The 17,289-nt window shown below is 48.6% G+C and overlaps 1 protein-coding gene across 3 annotated transcripts in view; it reads right to left on the minus strand.

The window, feature by feature from the left end:
* Nucleotides 1–4,958: 4,958 nt before the first annotated feature.
* The window catches only part of MTUS2 (microtubule associated scaffold protein 2), a 504,165-nt gene continuing 491,834 nt past the window's right edge, over nucleotides 4,959–17,289 (minus strand). For 2 of the 3 annotated variants that reach the window (XM_081129725.1, XM_081129724.1), the window contains exons 12-16: nucleotides 15,498–15,571; nucleotides 12,530–12,628; nucleotides 11,309–11,428; nucleotides 8,867–8,964; nucleotides 7,075–7,843 (exon numbers count right to left, since the gene is read on the minus strand). In XM_081129725.1, coding sequence (XP_080985851.1) covers nucleotides 7,630–7,843; nucleotides 8,867–8,964; nucleotides 11,309–11,428; nucleotides 12,530–12,628; nucleotides 15,498–15,571 — 605 coding nt within the window. In that variant the 3' untranslated portion in view covers nucleotides 7,075–7,629. Of the gene's footprint in view, nucleotides 7,844–8,866; nucleotides 8,965–11,308; nucleotides 11,429–12,529; nucleotides 12,629–15,497; nucleotides 15,572–17,289 lie in introns of all 3 variants that reach the window. The other variant, XM_081129726.1, reaches the window with a different exon arrangement.

Consider the following 17,289-nt stretch of genomic DNA (forward strand, 5'->3'; position numbering starts at 1 on the left):
TGTGGGGAACTGTTAGCTCCCTTCTGATGGAACTAAATATGTGTTATGTATAATTGTTATGTATAATTTAAAATACATCTGTTTGCCATCATAAGGAGAGTATTGTATGTAAGGTTCCTTGAGGAGAGTGAGATGTACATTTTGTCAAACTCTCATGGACTTCTTTTTTCGTAATGAAATGCTTTATTGATCCAGTGGTGTATTTCATTATTGTAATTATGATGCCCGATGGGGTTTTAGGCAAAAAAAATAGTCAACTGACTTTCACCTTCATCACTATAATCCAGAGTCTCTGTGCCCATTGCTTCGTTGAGGTAGCGCTCTCTTTCAAGGGGACATGGACTGGCAAAGGGTCTCAGGGCGCAGTTATCAAGGAGCCATCCTGGATCGCGTTCTCTGGATATTGAGCTGCCAGCTGGAACACCCACATGAGATAGACGACCTTGGCGATGAAGTCCAAGCGATTTTCTCAGGGCGTTAAGAGTGTCCAGCAGGCTCAGGAAGCAGGGCTAGAAAGATGCACTCAGACTTTGTTAATTCAGTGACAAGGTATATGATCTTGTGTTTCTTGATGACAAACTTTAATTTGGGGACTTAATCTCCCATTTGAGAAGTTATATATTTAAAATAAGTTTCCTGTTTAAGTTGTGCCTTTCAGCGTCAGTGAGTGGGAGGAGCACCAAGGGCGATGATCCCTGTGAGGGCAGGTTTATTACCAAACCTGAAGAGCTGTGGTTTCTCCAGTAAACTTTTTCTTCTATTGAACATGGAGCCATTATTAAATGAATTCTGTTTTTTATTATGTAAATTGTAAAATATTTTTTGCTTGTTTGATGCTCTATTTTTCTAATAGTTTTCTTATAGTTTCTTACAATTGTGATACTAGATTTAGATTTTGAATCTAACTGCAAATCAGGTTTGTCTCTGCTGTCTCTCCTGTTTTCACTTTATTTTAAGAACAAACATAGATGTTGTCCATCGCCTTTAAAAAATGTGAAATTCTACTCTGCATCCCATTTTTGCTAACAACACTGTACGTCAACCACTTCCTACCATACTTTATGTTATAAAATCCAACCATTTTGTGGTACCTTATCTCATGCTTCTGCAAATTGTAATAAATTCTATCTGTGACCTCATTGTGTACAGTGTCCATCTCAAGAATTCTAGCAGCTCTTGTCCAGGTCCTCAAGTGTGGCAGTGCCCCAAGGAGAGTTCCAGGTCCCACGCTTTGCTGCTTTAGTATCTTCCTGCCTCCCCACAGGCAGGTGTTGTATCACCTCCTTCAGCCCTTTGGTGGAAATCCTTATTAGCTGGAGCAATTAGCTGGAAAACCCACAACCAGGGAACTCCTTGAGCCCTCATTTAGGATCCTCTGGTGCTGTCTCCCCACCTCCCACTTTCCAGACTTGGCTTGGGTTTGGGCCACTGAGGTCCCATTTGCTGAAGGACTTGGGGTGGGGCGTAGCAAAACCCCTCACACCAGAACATCCCTCCATGCCCACCATTCTTGGGGAGGGTGGGTACCTGCAGGGCAGAGAGGAAGTAGGGAGAGGATTGTAGCTGTTCTAATACTTGATCTGTCTCTCCCCATTCCTCCTTGAGAAAGAAGCATTTTCTTGCAAGGGAGGCAAATTCAGTCAAATTGGCCTTACCTTACAGGGGAAGATCTGTCACCTGAAAGATAAGGCCTAATCTTTGTGACCTCTCAGCTGATGACAGTCCTGCAGGGGACATCCAAGAGAGCGGAGAGAAGGGCAGGGAGTGCCGTTGGGCCTGGCGCTGGCCGCTTGTCATGGGGAATAAAATACCACCAGGCACATCTCATGGTGGTCCACCAAATGGTAAACAGACAGCAAACCCTGCCGGTATGGAAGTGTTCCCAATACGCCCCCAGTGTGTGCAGTGTCTCGGACATGGGCAGGCAGGGCCCATTGCACCCCCCAGACGTCTCTCAGGGCAACATCTCAGAGGTCGCCAGTGAGCCAAGTCCCTGGCCTTCAAGACCGGCTGGCGTCACAAAGTGTCCTAGAGAGCCCAGAACTGGGACAGGACCATGGGGGCAGGGGATACACGTGTCCCATACCAGCCTGGGCTGAGTGCACAGTGAAGCCTGTTTCCTAAGTGCCACACTGCCACCTGGTGGCCCACAGGCAGCAGGCCGAGTCCCTTTGCAGGGTCCCAGCCTTTTCTTAGGAAACCCTGAGCCCCAGAAGAGATCCAGTCTATAGGCCTGAGGGGAAGTCACATGGAGCACCTTCTTCCTGCGTGGTTTCGTCATGATACACTTCTGGTGAATCCAGAGCTGTGCCAATAGCTTGGCATTCGCAGTAACGAGGAATCCCATAAAGGCTCTTCACCAGATTACAGCCAGGAACTGTCGCCACCTTGCACACCGGCCAATCTAACCCAACCTGGCTCAGCCTCCAGAGCTGGGGCAGGGTTGGAATACCTGTTGGGGGTAACACTGTTAGCCCCTCTTCAAAGGGACCAGTTTCCTTTGAGCAAATCAAGCCTGTCCACCAACCCATCAAATACAGCCATTGAAAAAACGCACTGTGAAAAAAGGCTCAGGGACCAAAACTGGCAGTGCCATTGCTAATGAGCTGAGCCCTTTGGCCTACTTTTCAGCATGCTCAGCACCTAATCCCAGGGGAATCAGGTTGAGTTGGGGAAGGGAAAAGCTGCGCAGGTTACACTTTCCCATGGATGCCTTAAAATTTTACTCCTTAAAACAATGAACTTGGCCCTGGTGGAGTGGCTCAGTTGGTTAGAGCTTCGTCCCAATATGCCAAGGTTGTGGGTTGATCTCCCATCAGGGCACATATAAGAAGCAACCAGTGAGTACATAAATAAGTGGAACAACAAATCAATGTTTCTCTCTTTTCCTCTCTCAAATCAATAAATAGAAATTTGAAAAAACAACAAAGTTACTTGTTGAGTGCCTACTGAGATACCAGTGGTCTGTAGTCATGGGAGAGGGGGGATGCTATATGTACCCTGCTACATTAACCTGGGTTTAGGAAAGACGGGAACCACCACACAGAGCAGAAGCTGTACGAGGTGGCCTGCTGGTTGTCTGTGCAGTGGGTGCCTCGGCATGCTGCACCGACAGGGCTTTTAGTCACATGCGCAGGTGACCCTAGCTTAGAGTTGTAGAGCATTCCATCCCTCTGTGGTGCCTGGGCTGGAAAAGCCTGGCAGACTTGGTGAGCCAGGTGAATTAGTAGCCCCCCACCCGGGGTGGGGGGAGAACAGGGCTGGGCTTGCAGAAACTCCTGTTTTTCTATTTTGTTTTTAAGAGGTTTGAGAGAAGTCCAGTGGTTAAAAAAGATATTAAACAAGCTAAAGTGATTTAATTGCCCTTGTCTTAACAACCAGGACAGCATATCAGCTTTTGAGTTAAGCATTTGACCCAAACTCTCCAGTGGACAGAACGCTGACTCTAGATAACAAGGTGCAGTCGAGAGATCTGGTTGGATGCCTGTACTCTGAGGCAGCACAGCTGTGCAAACAGGTGAGGGGTACAGACAGGCACACCTCATTTTATTGTGCTTTGATTTATTGCACCTCACAGATGTTGTTTTTTTAAAAATTGAAGGCAAGACCCTCCACTGGTTAAAAGGTTACAACTTACTTTATTGCAATATTTGCTTTATTGTGCTCTGGACCTGAATCTGCAATACCTCCGAGGTACGCCTGTACCCATTTCTGGGTTTCTACCTGATCATCAGTCCTTCCTGCTGAGATGACCCAAGTCCCCCATGCAGGGAGAGCAGGCTGTGCAAGGTTCCTTGGCACAGAGGAGGTTACTGAGTGGTTGACTTCAGAGGTGGTCTCTGCCTGCTGCAAATCAACTGTGGGAGGGGACAGTTCTCCAAAGACAGGAGGAAGCGGCTCTAATGTTGCTTCCTGTATATGCCAGTGGCTGAGTCACCCATCTGCTCCTCTGTTCAGACAAGGTGAAACCTCATGTATGGGGGAAAGGAAATGAAAGGTAGTTGTTATAAAAGTGGAGAGTACAGGACACCCCAAAAGACACTAACAGGCTGGGATAGGTTGATAAGTGAATCATTAATAGGTAGGTGCCACCAATTATCTGGAAGCATGGGTGACTTAGAAGGCATCCTGTGGTCCTTGCAGATCTGCAAGTGACTGAGGGGATTTATCATCCTTGTAAGCTCTCTTGTTCAGCAGTTGTTCAGGAGGGCAGACTTGCTGTCTCCCTAAAGTTGCTACCGCTCCTGTATGCCCTGCAAAAGCACCACAGGGAACTGCACAACTAAGCAGGGGCAGGCTGGCCAAACTGGCTACAATGCAACCTAAGGCTAGGATGGTGGCGGAAGTGCTTTCAGGTTGAAACAAGTGTGCTGGCTGCAGAGTGTTACAGGAAGAGCCACAGAGCTGCCCAGGGTCCTGTGTCCCCTTGTTGGCATGAGAAAGCCTGTCCCATTGTCTGTGCATAGGAAACTGCTGTGACTGGCTTCCACATCAGGAGGGCTCCTTCCTTGCTGCCTGTGAGAGCTCTGTGGCCATCCAGGCATGAACTGGCAGAATTTAGGACAGATCAAGCTTTCGTTGGAGGTAGAAACATACCCTTGTCTAGGTCTGAATTTGAAATTGACGGTGAAGGGACTGTACTCAATCTTTTGCACCCCTTTCCCACTGACTTCAGCCCACCCAGCCTACTGGAGACAGCTGGGCAGAGCAGAGTCACTGAGTTCCCCAAAGTCAGGGGTAGGCTGCTGAAGATCCTAGACTGCGAATATGGGTGTGGGGACCTTGCACCTGCTGAGTCAGTGCAAGGGGGTCTGGAGACTCAGTGGCTGACCCTGGCAAACACAGAAAAGAAAGCCAGCCTTCCAAACACCTCCCTGGCTGCTTCAGATCCAGCCTGAATTTCCTGAAGCCTGAGCTAGCCAGGCCAAGAGTTACATCAAGTGCGTGTCACAGGAGCTCCCTCAAATTAATTTTAATATTCAAACACAAATATGCAACACAGAAAGTGTAGGGGCTGGGTAAGGAATGTGTGACCCCATTCAAACAATCACACCCAGTGTCCCAGTCCATCAGCCCTCCCCTGCCCTGACACCCAGCCAGAATCCTGCCCCAGACTGGGGGTCTAGGGGTGGGGAAGGGCTCAGACTCAGCTCTCAAATACCAAGAAAAGGTTGATGAGGTTTGGTGGGTTTGTCTGAGGAAGGCGGGGGGGCTATAGCATCTGCATGTGGAAACTGCCCCAGCCTGGGAGGTGGATGACAGGACTTCCATGTTGAGAGAGGTCTAAGCCCTAATGGCATGTGGGTAGAGTGGCAAAAGGGTGCACAAGGCTGCCATCACTCGTGTTCCAGGATAAGGTCCAGATGTGATGAGTGTCCATGAGGAATAGAAGAAGCCAGGGCAATGTAGGAATTAGCTCAAGTGACCAAGGTGAGGGCTGGCGCTGGCAGAGCTCCAGTCCACCTGGTGAGGGATTATTTAGTGCTAACATCACTATACTTTTGGCTGCAATAGGCTAACACGCTGTAGCACATCCTAACAGAACACTGAAACGTGTATTGCTGTGTAACTGCATTCAGCAGGTGCCCTTATGGACACAGTCCCTAATTTGGAGAGCTGAGCTACTGCTGAAACTGCATTTGCAGGTGGTACCTGCTAAAAGAAGACATAACTGTGTACTTTGTCAGTGTGGCGTGATCTACTCTAATGGAATGCCCAACTCAATATCACAGCATCATGCAGAGCCACGAAAGGAAAAGAGAAATGTTTGTCCAATGCGTATCCGCTGTGTATGTCCCCAGGATGGGCGAATACCCTTGGAGGTTTGCTAGAAACGAGATGGACATGAGGCCAGGAAGCCCAACTTCGACTCAGGCAGGGAACACAGACCAGGTCTATCTTCATGCCAGACAAGCAGGCAGGCCCCTGGGCAAGCCGACCCCTCCCTTCTGTGGGCCATCTCTTCCCCACCACAGGTGTCCCTGCGTGAGTCCACTTGCATTGGTCATGCTCAAAGACAGCCCCGTGCTCAGGACAATTTTCAGGGGCCTTAGGGAAGAAAGTGCAGGGTCTCTGTCACAAACAGGAAACATAAGCATCATTATCATCATTATATCAACTGTTAAAACTACTTCTCTGTTGGGTGTCATGCTCCTAACCTTCCACAGCACTACAGGAATACCTTTCACATTCTAATTCTACCATTTCAGAGACAGATGCCAGTCCAATAGCCAGTAACCACTGGCTGGCAGTTTCAATGGGATCCTCTATGTGGAAGGGCCTCCTGGGTGTAAGATGGGAGCACTGTCAGCTGTGGCATTGCTCAACGATCTGGCAGAAAATACACCTGGGTTCCTGGAAGGTCATGTGAGGGTCTAGCACAGCCTGGAACTGGTCTACCAGGATGGAAGAATTGGTTTTCTGGAAGCCCCTGCTAGAACCCCTGAGCCATCTCAATGCATGGTGATGAGACTGAGTTATTGATCCAAACTGAAGGGTGGTTGCTATGAAATGGGGGCCTAAGGGTCATATCAGTGGGTTGACCATTTGCAGCATCAGATCGGAGCAAACCACATAGAATGCCAGAGCTTCCTTACTCTGTGCTTAGTCAAAGTACAGTTCCTGTCAGCAGTTTTCCTTATTGAGGTGGGAGGGCGAATGGTCTTGGTCAACTCCAAGGTCATCCTTGCCTTCACTCCAGAAGGGCATGCTCTTCCGTATTTTCCCCAAGGGTGCAACAGCTGAATGACAGATTCCAATATGCCATTTAGGAAAAAAGCAAAACTTATGTTTACAAGACTATAGATGATTCACCGTCATGTCGTAATGTCCAATAAGCTGCTAAACCCTGCAGGGTTTCCCACCGCTCTCCCTTATCCACCCACGACAGGAGACAGGAGCATTAATAATTAAAACCTGTGAATGGAATGATGGTGACTTCGCATCATGTTGACTAAGAAGCTGATTGTTCCAAAGGCAGTTACTGTTCACAAGTCGCTGGTGTTTGTGTTAAATACAGTACCACAAGGTGGTAGGTCGAAAGGCGCTTCTTCTCTGTATTTTTTTTTCCTTTTTCTATTGTGGGTAGAAATATTCCTGGGAAGCTAGACAGAAATGCATTTTCATTTCCCAATTATTCTTAGGCACAAGTTAGAAAACTGCTGACCTTCACCAAAATATGTCAGCACTTCATGTTATAAAAAATGCAATTCAGAACTGCCGCGTGTGCAGATATGTACATTTAAACACACATACACATCGGTGCAGCACACAATGATTATTCAGTGGAGTTTCCAAACGGAACTATTTGTCACTAACCTGAAATTCTGCAGTGAAGTTCATCGCTCAAGAACAATTGGCATTTCTTTCTTTTGGCTCTATCTATGGTCAAATGTGTTTGCACATCAGACACTACAGTGAACACTTTCCTAAGTGCCAGCACCAGGACAGTCTCACACCGGGATCGGGATCAGGATCAGGATCAGGATCAGGAGAGGACCCCGGGAGGATGCCCAGTGCAGCTGCTGAGCGTGCACTCGGGGCGGGCTGGCCGGCGCAGGTGGAGGCTCCCTCCGGGTGGAAGCGCAGGGTGCGGGAAGAGCCGCAGCTCCGGAGGGCAGCGTGGTGGCGTCATCTGGGCGTCGTGCTGACTTTGGCGGGTGAGGAGGGCCCTGAGGATGAGCCCCGGTAAACAGGGGAGGTGGGGGAGAGTTTAATTGGGCTGGTTGGGTCCCCAGTTTGGAGCTTCCAGAGCAACTCTTCGTTGGTCCGGCTCAACCTCTTCTTCTCCTGGGTCTCTTTCTCAACATACTCCTGCAGATTGGCGTTCTCCTCGGACAGCTGTCTGCACGGAGAGAAGACACCATCAAGGGGCAGTCAAGCCAGAGGGCCTTAGCTTGAGATTCGCCAGGCCAAGGATGCTTACGGGGACAGCAGAGAAGTTGGGCCACCATCACCCACAATCTTGGCTGAACCATGATGACCGCTTGTCCCACCAACACATCCGTTCCCAGAGCCTCCCTGCCAACACCGAATCTGCTCACATCCCTCTGTCCCATTAGGGAGGTGCTGGCTGTCCAGTAGGCAGAGCAAAAGCCAGAGGAGGGAGAGGGAAGGAGGGGAGGCCAGGGAGCTGGTGCGGGAGGGCTCAGGGGGCTTGGAGAAAGTGGTGTTGACAACAATGGCACAGGCATGGTGACTGTGAGCCCTAAAGGAAAGGGGTCAGAGATTGCCTCTTTGAAACCCCGGCCAGCCTGGTGCCTGGCACAGGTCTCCTGGAGGTGGCTTAGCCCTCACGGACGAAAATAACCTCCAGCTGCCTGTTGAAACTGCAAACCCTGTTTCACTCCACACTGACAGCAGAAGGGAGGTATCTCTACATCCTTCCTTGGAAGTTGGGGGACGTCAGAGCAGGCGGCCAAGAAGGAAACAATGTCAGTCAGGAGCAGCTGCTTTTGGCTACATAGCTTCTCTCTGGCACGTGCCATCCCTGCTGTCCGTTGGCCAGGGCTAGCCCTTCACCGCCTCGGCCAGGCTGGCCCAGAACGACAGCTCAGTGGCCGAGGGAGACGTGGGCCTGCACCGCTGAGCTAGCAGAGCGCAGAGTCGGCACGCACGGTGGTTCCCTTTTCTCTGGGAACACCCAGCTGGCACCCTCTCCAAAATATCCTCCAGGAACAAACCCGTTCAGCACTCAGCTGTGTCGGGGGCTCCTGCCACAGGCTTTCAGACTGTCAGGGAAGCCTCACAGCTCGGAGGAGTGAGATCAATTGGACCTTGAGACAAAAACAGAGCCCTCAAACTCAGGAGCAAAGACACTTTGTGGGTGACACACGATTTGTAAGTTTAGACACCCAGGTCCACCTACCTCGTGACAACGGTATTCTGGTCAATCCTTGCTTTCAGATCTTCGTTCTGCTGCTGGAGAACTTGGATCTTCTCCTCCAGGATAATGTTCTTTTCCACCTGGAAAGGGTGCAGTGTTAAGAGGTGCTTAGCAGGGCCATCTGACAGGAAGGAGCCCAGTGGCCTTGGAGAATTATCAAGAAGAATGTTTTGCAAACTACAGTTTATAGTGCATTGGTGGGTTGTAGAATCAGATTACGGGGATGTGGCCAGCATTTTTTTAAAAATAACATAAAGCAGAAGAGAAAATACCAGAATGTACTATAGACAGTAAAAATAAGCATTGTAGTATATATCTTAGATATATAGTTCTATTCCAGATATATTATGCACATGTGTGTATGTATACACTGGAATCCTGTGCGGGATGTATCTTCTATAGTGAGCATCCCCAGGCCCTTGCCATTGTCGGAGATAAGCCGTGATCAGCACCAGGACCTAGTCTGGCTAATGAGTCCCACAGTCCTTCCCTGTACTGCATCACCCTCCCTTGCTGGGGGTGCATGCACCTTATGACATTCTAAATTAATGGAAAGATGGAAATATAATGTGGATGCGTTTTTCCTTCTGAGGCTACAAGCCGCCAGGAACTCAAAGCACACGACCAGCTTGTACATTATCAGAAAATCACATCGTCCAAGGCTGTTACTGCCCCGCAGTTTATGCCATTCTCTCTGTCAGGGGGTCTTGCAGGGCCGAAGATCTAGCTGAAGTACAGTTTCATTCTAAGATGAATTTTAAAATAAATTATTTTTTAAAAAGAATGTGACAAATTCACTGTTAGTGTCATGTAGAAAACTGTCACGTTTCTAAGAATAAAGGTTAGGAATCAGAGCCAAAGAATTAGCTTCTGTCCCTGCTCTTCATCAAGGCACTTTCACCCCAGCCCTCTGCTCCCAGGACACGGGAAATGATTAAATCAGCTTTTTTTCCTTCCGGGAAGGGTTTCTGGAATGAGAAGTCATGCATGCCTGCAGAATGCCTGGAGCATGGCCAAAAACTGCCACATCAACCTCAAGGCTTATTATTGGTATTGGAACAACTGGATGTGGATGGCCCAGCCTGGAGGAGAAGGGTTGCCATCCCCATGTTGGCTGGACTACAGGCAGGACCAGGAGGGCAGGGCTCTGTCCATGAGCCACCCACTGGTCTTAGTTGTAGTCTTGCTGGGAAGCTCTGGGCTGCTGAGGGCCACTGAATGGTGCCAGGTGGCTAATGTTTGCCAGGATGCTGATAACAGACACTCATACCCAGGTCTGTCCCCTCCTAACTGATAAGCACCAGTGCAGAAAGAGATGTCTGTAGAAAGGGACAGTGCTAGATAAGAGAGGGACAGGACAACTGAATGCAAAACAGAGTTCTCCATCAGCTCCTGGTTTGGATAAACCAGCTTCAAGGAAATTTCAGAGACAAATGGAGAACTTTAAAAGTTAAACCAGATGACTGACTACTGAGGTGGTATGTTAAAGATCTGCTAAGTGTGTATGTGTGTAGGGGGTGTATGGGGTATGTACATGTGTACAGAGAAAAAGCTCTGGCAAGTGTTAAAAGTGGTAGAAATATTTTTGCTTTCCTGATTTTTGTTTATCTTATCATTTCCTATAATGAGCACATTTTTCTTTTATAGTATCAAAAGTTTGTTTTACATATAACATTTTTAAAAAGGAAAAAAAGCATAAGAATATGAGAGCCTTGGGCCAAGTTCTGCATCAGGGTGGTATCTACTTGGAAACAGGCTTCTCTCCTACTAACTTTAGACAACTGTCCCCAACTCTAGCCCTGGCATGGCCCTTGTGCCTGCAGGTAGGGAGTGAAAGCTGGGGTGCTCTGTTCCCCCAAAGGGGAGCCCTTTGCTGGTTCTGTGGGAGCCAGGTTGAAAGGTGAGGAAGACAGTGTGGTGAGTGCTGGGCTGGGGCTCTTGCCTGGGCTTGGCCACTGATCGGCTGGCTCTGGGGAGGTGCCCTGTCCCAGGCCCCCATCCCTAGGCTGTGAAAGGAGGCTCTTGACAGCCCCTCCTTCACAGCATTGCTGTCAGAGTTCACAAACAAAGGCACAGGCATGGAGAATGCTCTGCGTGGTGTCTGCACACGTCAGCGGTGCTCCTCCATGTGGCTCATTACATGTCCCCAGGGAGCAGTGAGGAAACAGCACCTCACTCCAGAGGATGGGGTAGGGATGGAGGGCAGCAATCATGAGGCTCCAGAGCTGTACAAAATGAGGCTACTGCTGAGATTCCTCATCAGAACTCCTGGCTTCCTAAGAGAGGCCTTGAGACTCAGCAGTGGAATTTTCCACTCAGGTGGAAGCAGTGGGTAAAGGGCCCACGAGCTGAACTGAGTCAGTGTTGACACCAATGAGGACAGTAAGGCTGTTGGCCTCTCCCCGGGAAACAGAACCAACTCACCAGCTTTTCCAGCTCAATGATCTTCTTTTCCTGCTGGTGTATTTGCTGATTCTTCATCGCTAATACCTGCTTCAGACTCTTCATGTCTTCCTCCAAGTGCTGGTAGGGAGCCAGTGCCACCTACAGGGGTAGAGAGCAGAAAGCTATTTACCAGGCTCCTGGCAAAGGCCAGTGTTCACAAAGGTCATGGATTTCGCTAAAGCTAGTCTTTTTTAACAAGCTTCCCAGTAAGGTACGAGAGAGAGAGAGAGAGAGAGAGAGAGAGAGAGAACATCAGTTCACACAGCCTTCCCTGGTGAAGATGCCCACTAGTGTCCCACTGGGAATGCTACTAAAAGCCCAGCTCCCTTGGGAAAAGAAGAGAGAAAGCCATCGCCACTGAAGAGTCTGGATGCTGGAATGGCTAGATACTACCAGCCCACCCCCAAAGGGAATTCATGGGGTGAAAGAAATAAATTCAACATTGGCTTTTGACAGTCACACAGACCACTTGATTCAGCAGACTGGTGGAAATTTCCAGGTCCCACCTGAGCCCATGGAGAGCCCCACCCAGCATAGGAAATGAGCAAAGTGGTTTAAAAAGCAGAAAAGGCATTTTAGAAAAAGAAATGTTAGAGTGGGGTTGCCAGATATAACAAAAAGAATACAGTAAAGTGCGTTAAGTTTGAAATTCAGACATTATTTTTTAGTGTAAGTATCGAAAGGGACATACTTATACTAAAACCTTCACTTGTCTGTAATGCAGATTTAACTGGGTGTGATGTGCCTGATAAGGCAACCATACGTCAGAGGGGAGGAATTCTGCCAGCTTTTCAGGAAAAACTCCTCAACCTACTAACTTGGGCTTCAGTGGAGCCGCCCTGTCCAGCCTAAAGGGAGCTGGGGAAAACGAGTGGAGAGGTGGTCCTGGTCAGGGCAAGGGTCCCAGGCCAAGCTCGTCACAGGAGCTCAGGGGCAATGGCTGGGGAGCAGCGTGCAGTGTGGCAGGAATAACATTTAGATGGAGAAACTCCCAGCTGTCCTATGTCTGAAGAGAGGTGTGGACAAGAATGTGTTTAAGATTCCAGGGCGGCCTGCCCAGCTGTCACTTCAGTAGTAGATTAGCACAGAGGCCCTGTCACGGGGCAGGCTGCTGAGGAAGCCACATGGCTCCCTGGGGGGAGGCTCCACATTGACCCCTAGGGAGCCCCGTGATGCTGGAGGCCTGCAAAGCTTGACCACCTCCAGCTGCTCCTCAGTGTTCTTCCTCAGAGCCTCCTCGAAGCGTCTGGCTCGGTCCCGCAGAGACTGGCTCTGGAAGGTCAGCGTGTCCACCTGGTCCTGAAATTAATGACACAAGAAGTCCAGCTCTGTCCGCTGCGGACACTGCAGCCTGGGGAGCCGCCATGAGACGGCCCCTAGGTGCACTGCCACAGGCGTGAAGCTGAGGCGCGGGCCTCCCGCATCGGCCTTGCTGTGTCCCAGCCTGGGCTCTTGCTGCTGCTTCCCCGCCTCACATCCCAGCTCTCCCAGTGGCTCCATCGGCCAGCTCCCTCTCATTCCAGGACCACTTCTAGCTCCACTTGGCCTTGCTGGGCCTCAGGGCTGGGGTGCATGTCCCTGATGTGAGCTGAGGCTGTCCTCCTTTTTTAGACCATCTTTCCCCTCAGACCTTCTGTTTAGACCATGCTCCTGGCCCTCAGCACCACCCGCCACAAGGCAGCCCTCTGTGTGCAGGCACAGGAAGGTGAGTCTGAGTGGGCACCACAGCCCTTCCCTGGCTCACCCCTCCCTGGCAACCCCAACAATGACTGATCGCCAAAGTTCTCCGCCCAGTGACACCATTTCCATAACATTAGACTCTACGGTCTTCCAATGAACTCTTCTCGCAAGAGAAATGACCTCATCCCAACCAATGTGAGGAGCTAAGTATTGTAAATTATGTAATTCTACAGGGCAGTCCTGTAATGTATGAAGCACTTGGCCTGGCTTCAGACGACCCTGTTTGGCAAACCATCCTTGGCAGGTTTCTCGTTCTCTTTTTTGGTTTGTTTCTTTGTTTCCAGTTACTTCTATTTCAGTTTAAGAAACAAAACCTCCATAATGCCATTAAATGCAAAGGCTGGTATATTAGGGCAATGGAGTTATCAGTGGGCATTTGTACCCACAGGGGCTGGCAAAAGTAGGCCAGAGCCGTGGGAGCCCTGGCGGGGCACAGCCCACGCCCCAGGGCAGTGGCCTTCTAGAACGAGGCTATCACGGCGCCAATGTCACCACAGGCTCTTGCACCAACTTCGTCAGTGCTGTCAGCGGAAGCATTTCTTTCAAGCCTCTCCTCCTCCATTAAAAAACAGAACAGCATAAACTCATCAGGCAAATACCACCTAGGATGGATCTCAAATATCAAACTGGGTTTTCTGCTCTGTTCTCAGTGACTCAAGACCGACCGACAGGCACACACGCGTGCGCAGCAGTCGGACAGCACAGGCTGTTCTCCAACTTGGTTGGCTCCTGTATGTCAAGTACAAGGCACAGAGACCCAGCTGGCGACCTGGCCCAGCACCGGCTACTTAAGAGCTAACCACTGGCATGATAATATCAGTGATGATGATAAAAATAAATATAACAAATAATAATACATGTAACTATTAGAATAGCAATAGCTGCGACGTATTAGCATTTGCCACGAGCCAACCTAGTGCTGCACACTTTACATATGGTACTTCTTCAGTCTGCCCACTCCTGGAGGAAGGTGCTATTATAGAACCATTTCACAGATGAGTAAACTAAGGTTCTACAGAGCTTATGTATTGTCCAAGGTTTCAAAGCTAGTAAGAGGGGGTGCCATGGGATTTAAACCCAAGAGCTCAAATCTCTTACCATCAAACCTGCTTCTCCAGCTGCCAGTCACTCGAGGAAGTTGGCTCTAGCAACTCCACCCTCCTTGCACCAAATAACCTCCAGCCCAAATGGATTCTGCTTATGGGGCATCACAGCTAAAATTTGTGCAATGTGTGACCTCGAGATGACAGGGGCAGAATGAAGACTCACTCACGGATGAAACAAAACTCTACTTCTTTGTGGTTTGGGGCTGGATGGGGTTTCTGTTACCACGGTCTGGCTTTCCCTTTCCTGGTGTGCGTACCTCGAGGATGGCACACCTGATGGTATGAGAGGTGGGTGCACGAGGAAGGCAGTTTGGGGTAAATTTGCAGAGGATAAGCCACATGAGGACTGAGTATTGTAGGCCCATTGATGGGTGGGTGGTGGGTTCACTGCAGGCTGTTTCCCATTTAAAAATTTTTGAATAGTACACTCAGTAGTTGTGACATTGGTATCTCACAATCCCGATTCTTGTCTAGGCAGGGCCGCCTCTGTGCAATGAAGGCTGCCAGGGGAAAGTGAGCCATCGAAGAGGCAAAATTCCTGGCTTCGTATTAGTTATGGGAATCAGTGGACGTTCACTGTTATTGTCATCACAACTCCCAGATGTGAGTGTCCCCAATATTTAAAAAACAATTTTGCTGTGATTGAGATGCTCACAGCTGGGAAAGGAAGCAGGGCCAAAAACCTCACCCTAGCTTCCTAGGCAGCTCCTCCCTGGGCTGGTCATCATCTTTTCACAAAGCAGCTTGCCCGGGTCTCTGGAAGGAGGAGGGAGGTGCAGGTGATCTGGGGGACCCTTCAGAAGCATGTCAGGCTGCTCCCTGGCATGACCCACATTTTCTGTAGGTTGGCAGTGGGAGGCATAGGAGGTTCTTTTCATCCCATCCACCTCCAGATGACTAAAGTCTTTTTTTATAATTGCAGACATGTCCCATGGGCTTCTGCCCTTCACAGCTCTCCATACACCATTCCCTAGCCCAGAATGCTCTTCTCCCAGGTCCTTCCCCCTTTCTTCACACACAGCTCAGTGACTCCTCTGACCACACAGCGAGTATGGGGCAACCTCTCGGGACTCCTGTGGCACCCACTAAAAGTAATATTCACTTGGTGCAGTATGTGTTACCTTTTGTGGTTGTCTGTCAATGTTTGTGTCACAACTCTCTGAGTAGATAGTAAACTCCTTAGAGTGGGAGAAAGTCTTATCTCCCTCTATATTCCAATGCTTAGCACAGGATCTGGAACTTAGTAGGTGCTGGATAAATGTTTATGGACAGGACCAATGATGCTGCCCTTAGCTTGACATCAGAGTTAAGAAGATATTAACCTGCAATGACAGCCGCAGCTTTTCAAAATTGTCTTCCAATTCTTTCTTTTCAAGCTCGTGGGTAGACATCAGTTCTGGGGAGAAGACATGAAATTGTTAAGTCGGTCTTTCCTCTGAAAAGGGTCAAACAAGACTCTTTGCCACTTGGCTGATAAGAGACATCAGCACATAGCCGACTTCGGCCTAGAGTTCTCCATTACTTTGGAATTGTGTGTGGTGTTATTCAGAAGAGAAAGAAAGAGGAAGGGAATAGGAGAAAGGGAGAGAAAAAGAGGGCCCAGCCGGGGTGACTTAGTGGTTCAGCGTCGATCCATGAACCAGAAAGTTAAGGTTCGATTCCCGGTCAGGGCAAGTGCCCTGGTTTTGGGCTGAATCCCCAGTAGGGGGAGTGCAGGAGGCAGCCGATCAGTGACTCTCATCATTGATGTTTCTCTCTCTCTCTCCCCCTCTCCTTCCTCTCTCTGACATATTTTAAAAAATGAAGAGTCCTTTAAAAAAAAGGAGGGAAAGATGAAAAACGAGGGAGAAGTAAAGAGAGCACACACACACTCAGAGTCCCCATCCACAGTCCTCATTGACTCTCCAAGTTTTCCTAATGGTAAAACAACTGGGTGATCAATGTTAAGTCTCCGTCTCCATCTCCTTCCCCTCCCAGGATCACTCTTTCTTCCCACCACAAAGCAGCCATCTGGGCTGAAGGAGGGAGCGTTCAGAGAGAGCTGAGCCTTGAGCAGCTGCCTGCCGGCTGGGCTGCTGGAGAGCAATGGGTGCTGTGTCTGCAAGGCCTCTGAGCCCACTCTGAAAACCACAGCTCTCTAGGATTTGCTTGAGCAAAAAGTCGATGTGAAGACACTCAGACAGCAGGGAGGACTAATTGGATTGGTTCCTCTTGGAGGGTTTAGAACCATTCTATTCTAAGCAAAGTGTCATTTGAGTAATAATTTGCAAGTGAAGCAGAAAGAGATGTCATGTAAGACTTATTAAGCAAATGGATTTTCTTTTCCTCCAGATGGGAACAGTCTTATTAACTGGGTGAAGCCCATCTCACTCTGGCTACACAAGCAATTTGTTTGCATGCTATCGCTGGAGAGAGGAAAGGTCTCATTAATCAGCTTGGGTCACACATGCTTCAGACAGGAGAGTACTAGAGACCAACAATTATCATTCCAGCTGGCCAGAGCTGCAATTAGGAAAAACTTTGTAGTTTCCATTGATCCAAATCTTTGAACTAATAATGGAGAAGAAGAAGGTCTCTAGGAAATCCAGTTGTTATAGCTGAAATTTACATTTGAAAAATAATAGTTTGTCTTGATTTCATTAAGATAAAACCATGTGGCCTTCTGTCTACCAGCCTCTGTCTAAATGATTAGTTTTAATAGCCATTGAGAACATCGTCTTGGCCATAATAATGATTTTTTTTTTTGGCTATTATATGCATTATATATAATTCAAAGGCCTTGGATGTGGTGTCTAAGCAAGGCTTTGCTAGTGAGAAAAATCTACCGGGACTATTTATATGAAAATCCAGAAACAAAAGGCAACACTGTGGCTCACTGCACCATTTCCATTCATATTCCCTTTCAGAGACCATTTTTCTATAAAAAACGGGTTTTAGGACATTTTCAGATGATCCCAATACCCCTAGAAAAAGGCAGTCAGCATCTATTTGGGACATCATAGGTATAAATCATGGCTGATACCTATGTACCCATAATGTACTTAATTATTTTAAGGTTATGACATTCTGTCCCATACTCAATGCTGTGCTCTAAGACAATAGTTCTAAAATTGC

Source organism: Miniopterus schreibersii, assembly GCF_964146895.1.
Source record: "Miniopterus schreibersii genome assembly, chromosome: 2".
Classification (NCBI taxonomy): Eukaryota; Metazoa; Chordata; class Mammalia; order Chiroptera; family Miniopteridae; genus Miniopterus; species Miniopterus schreibersii.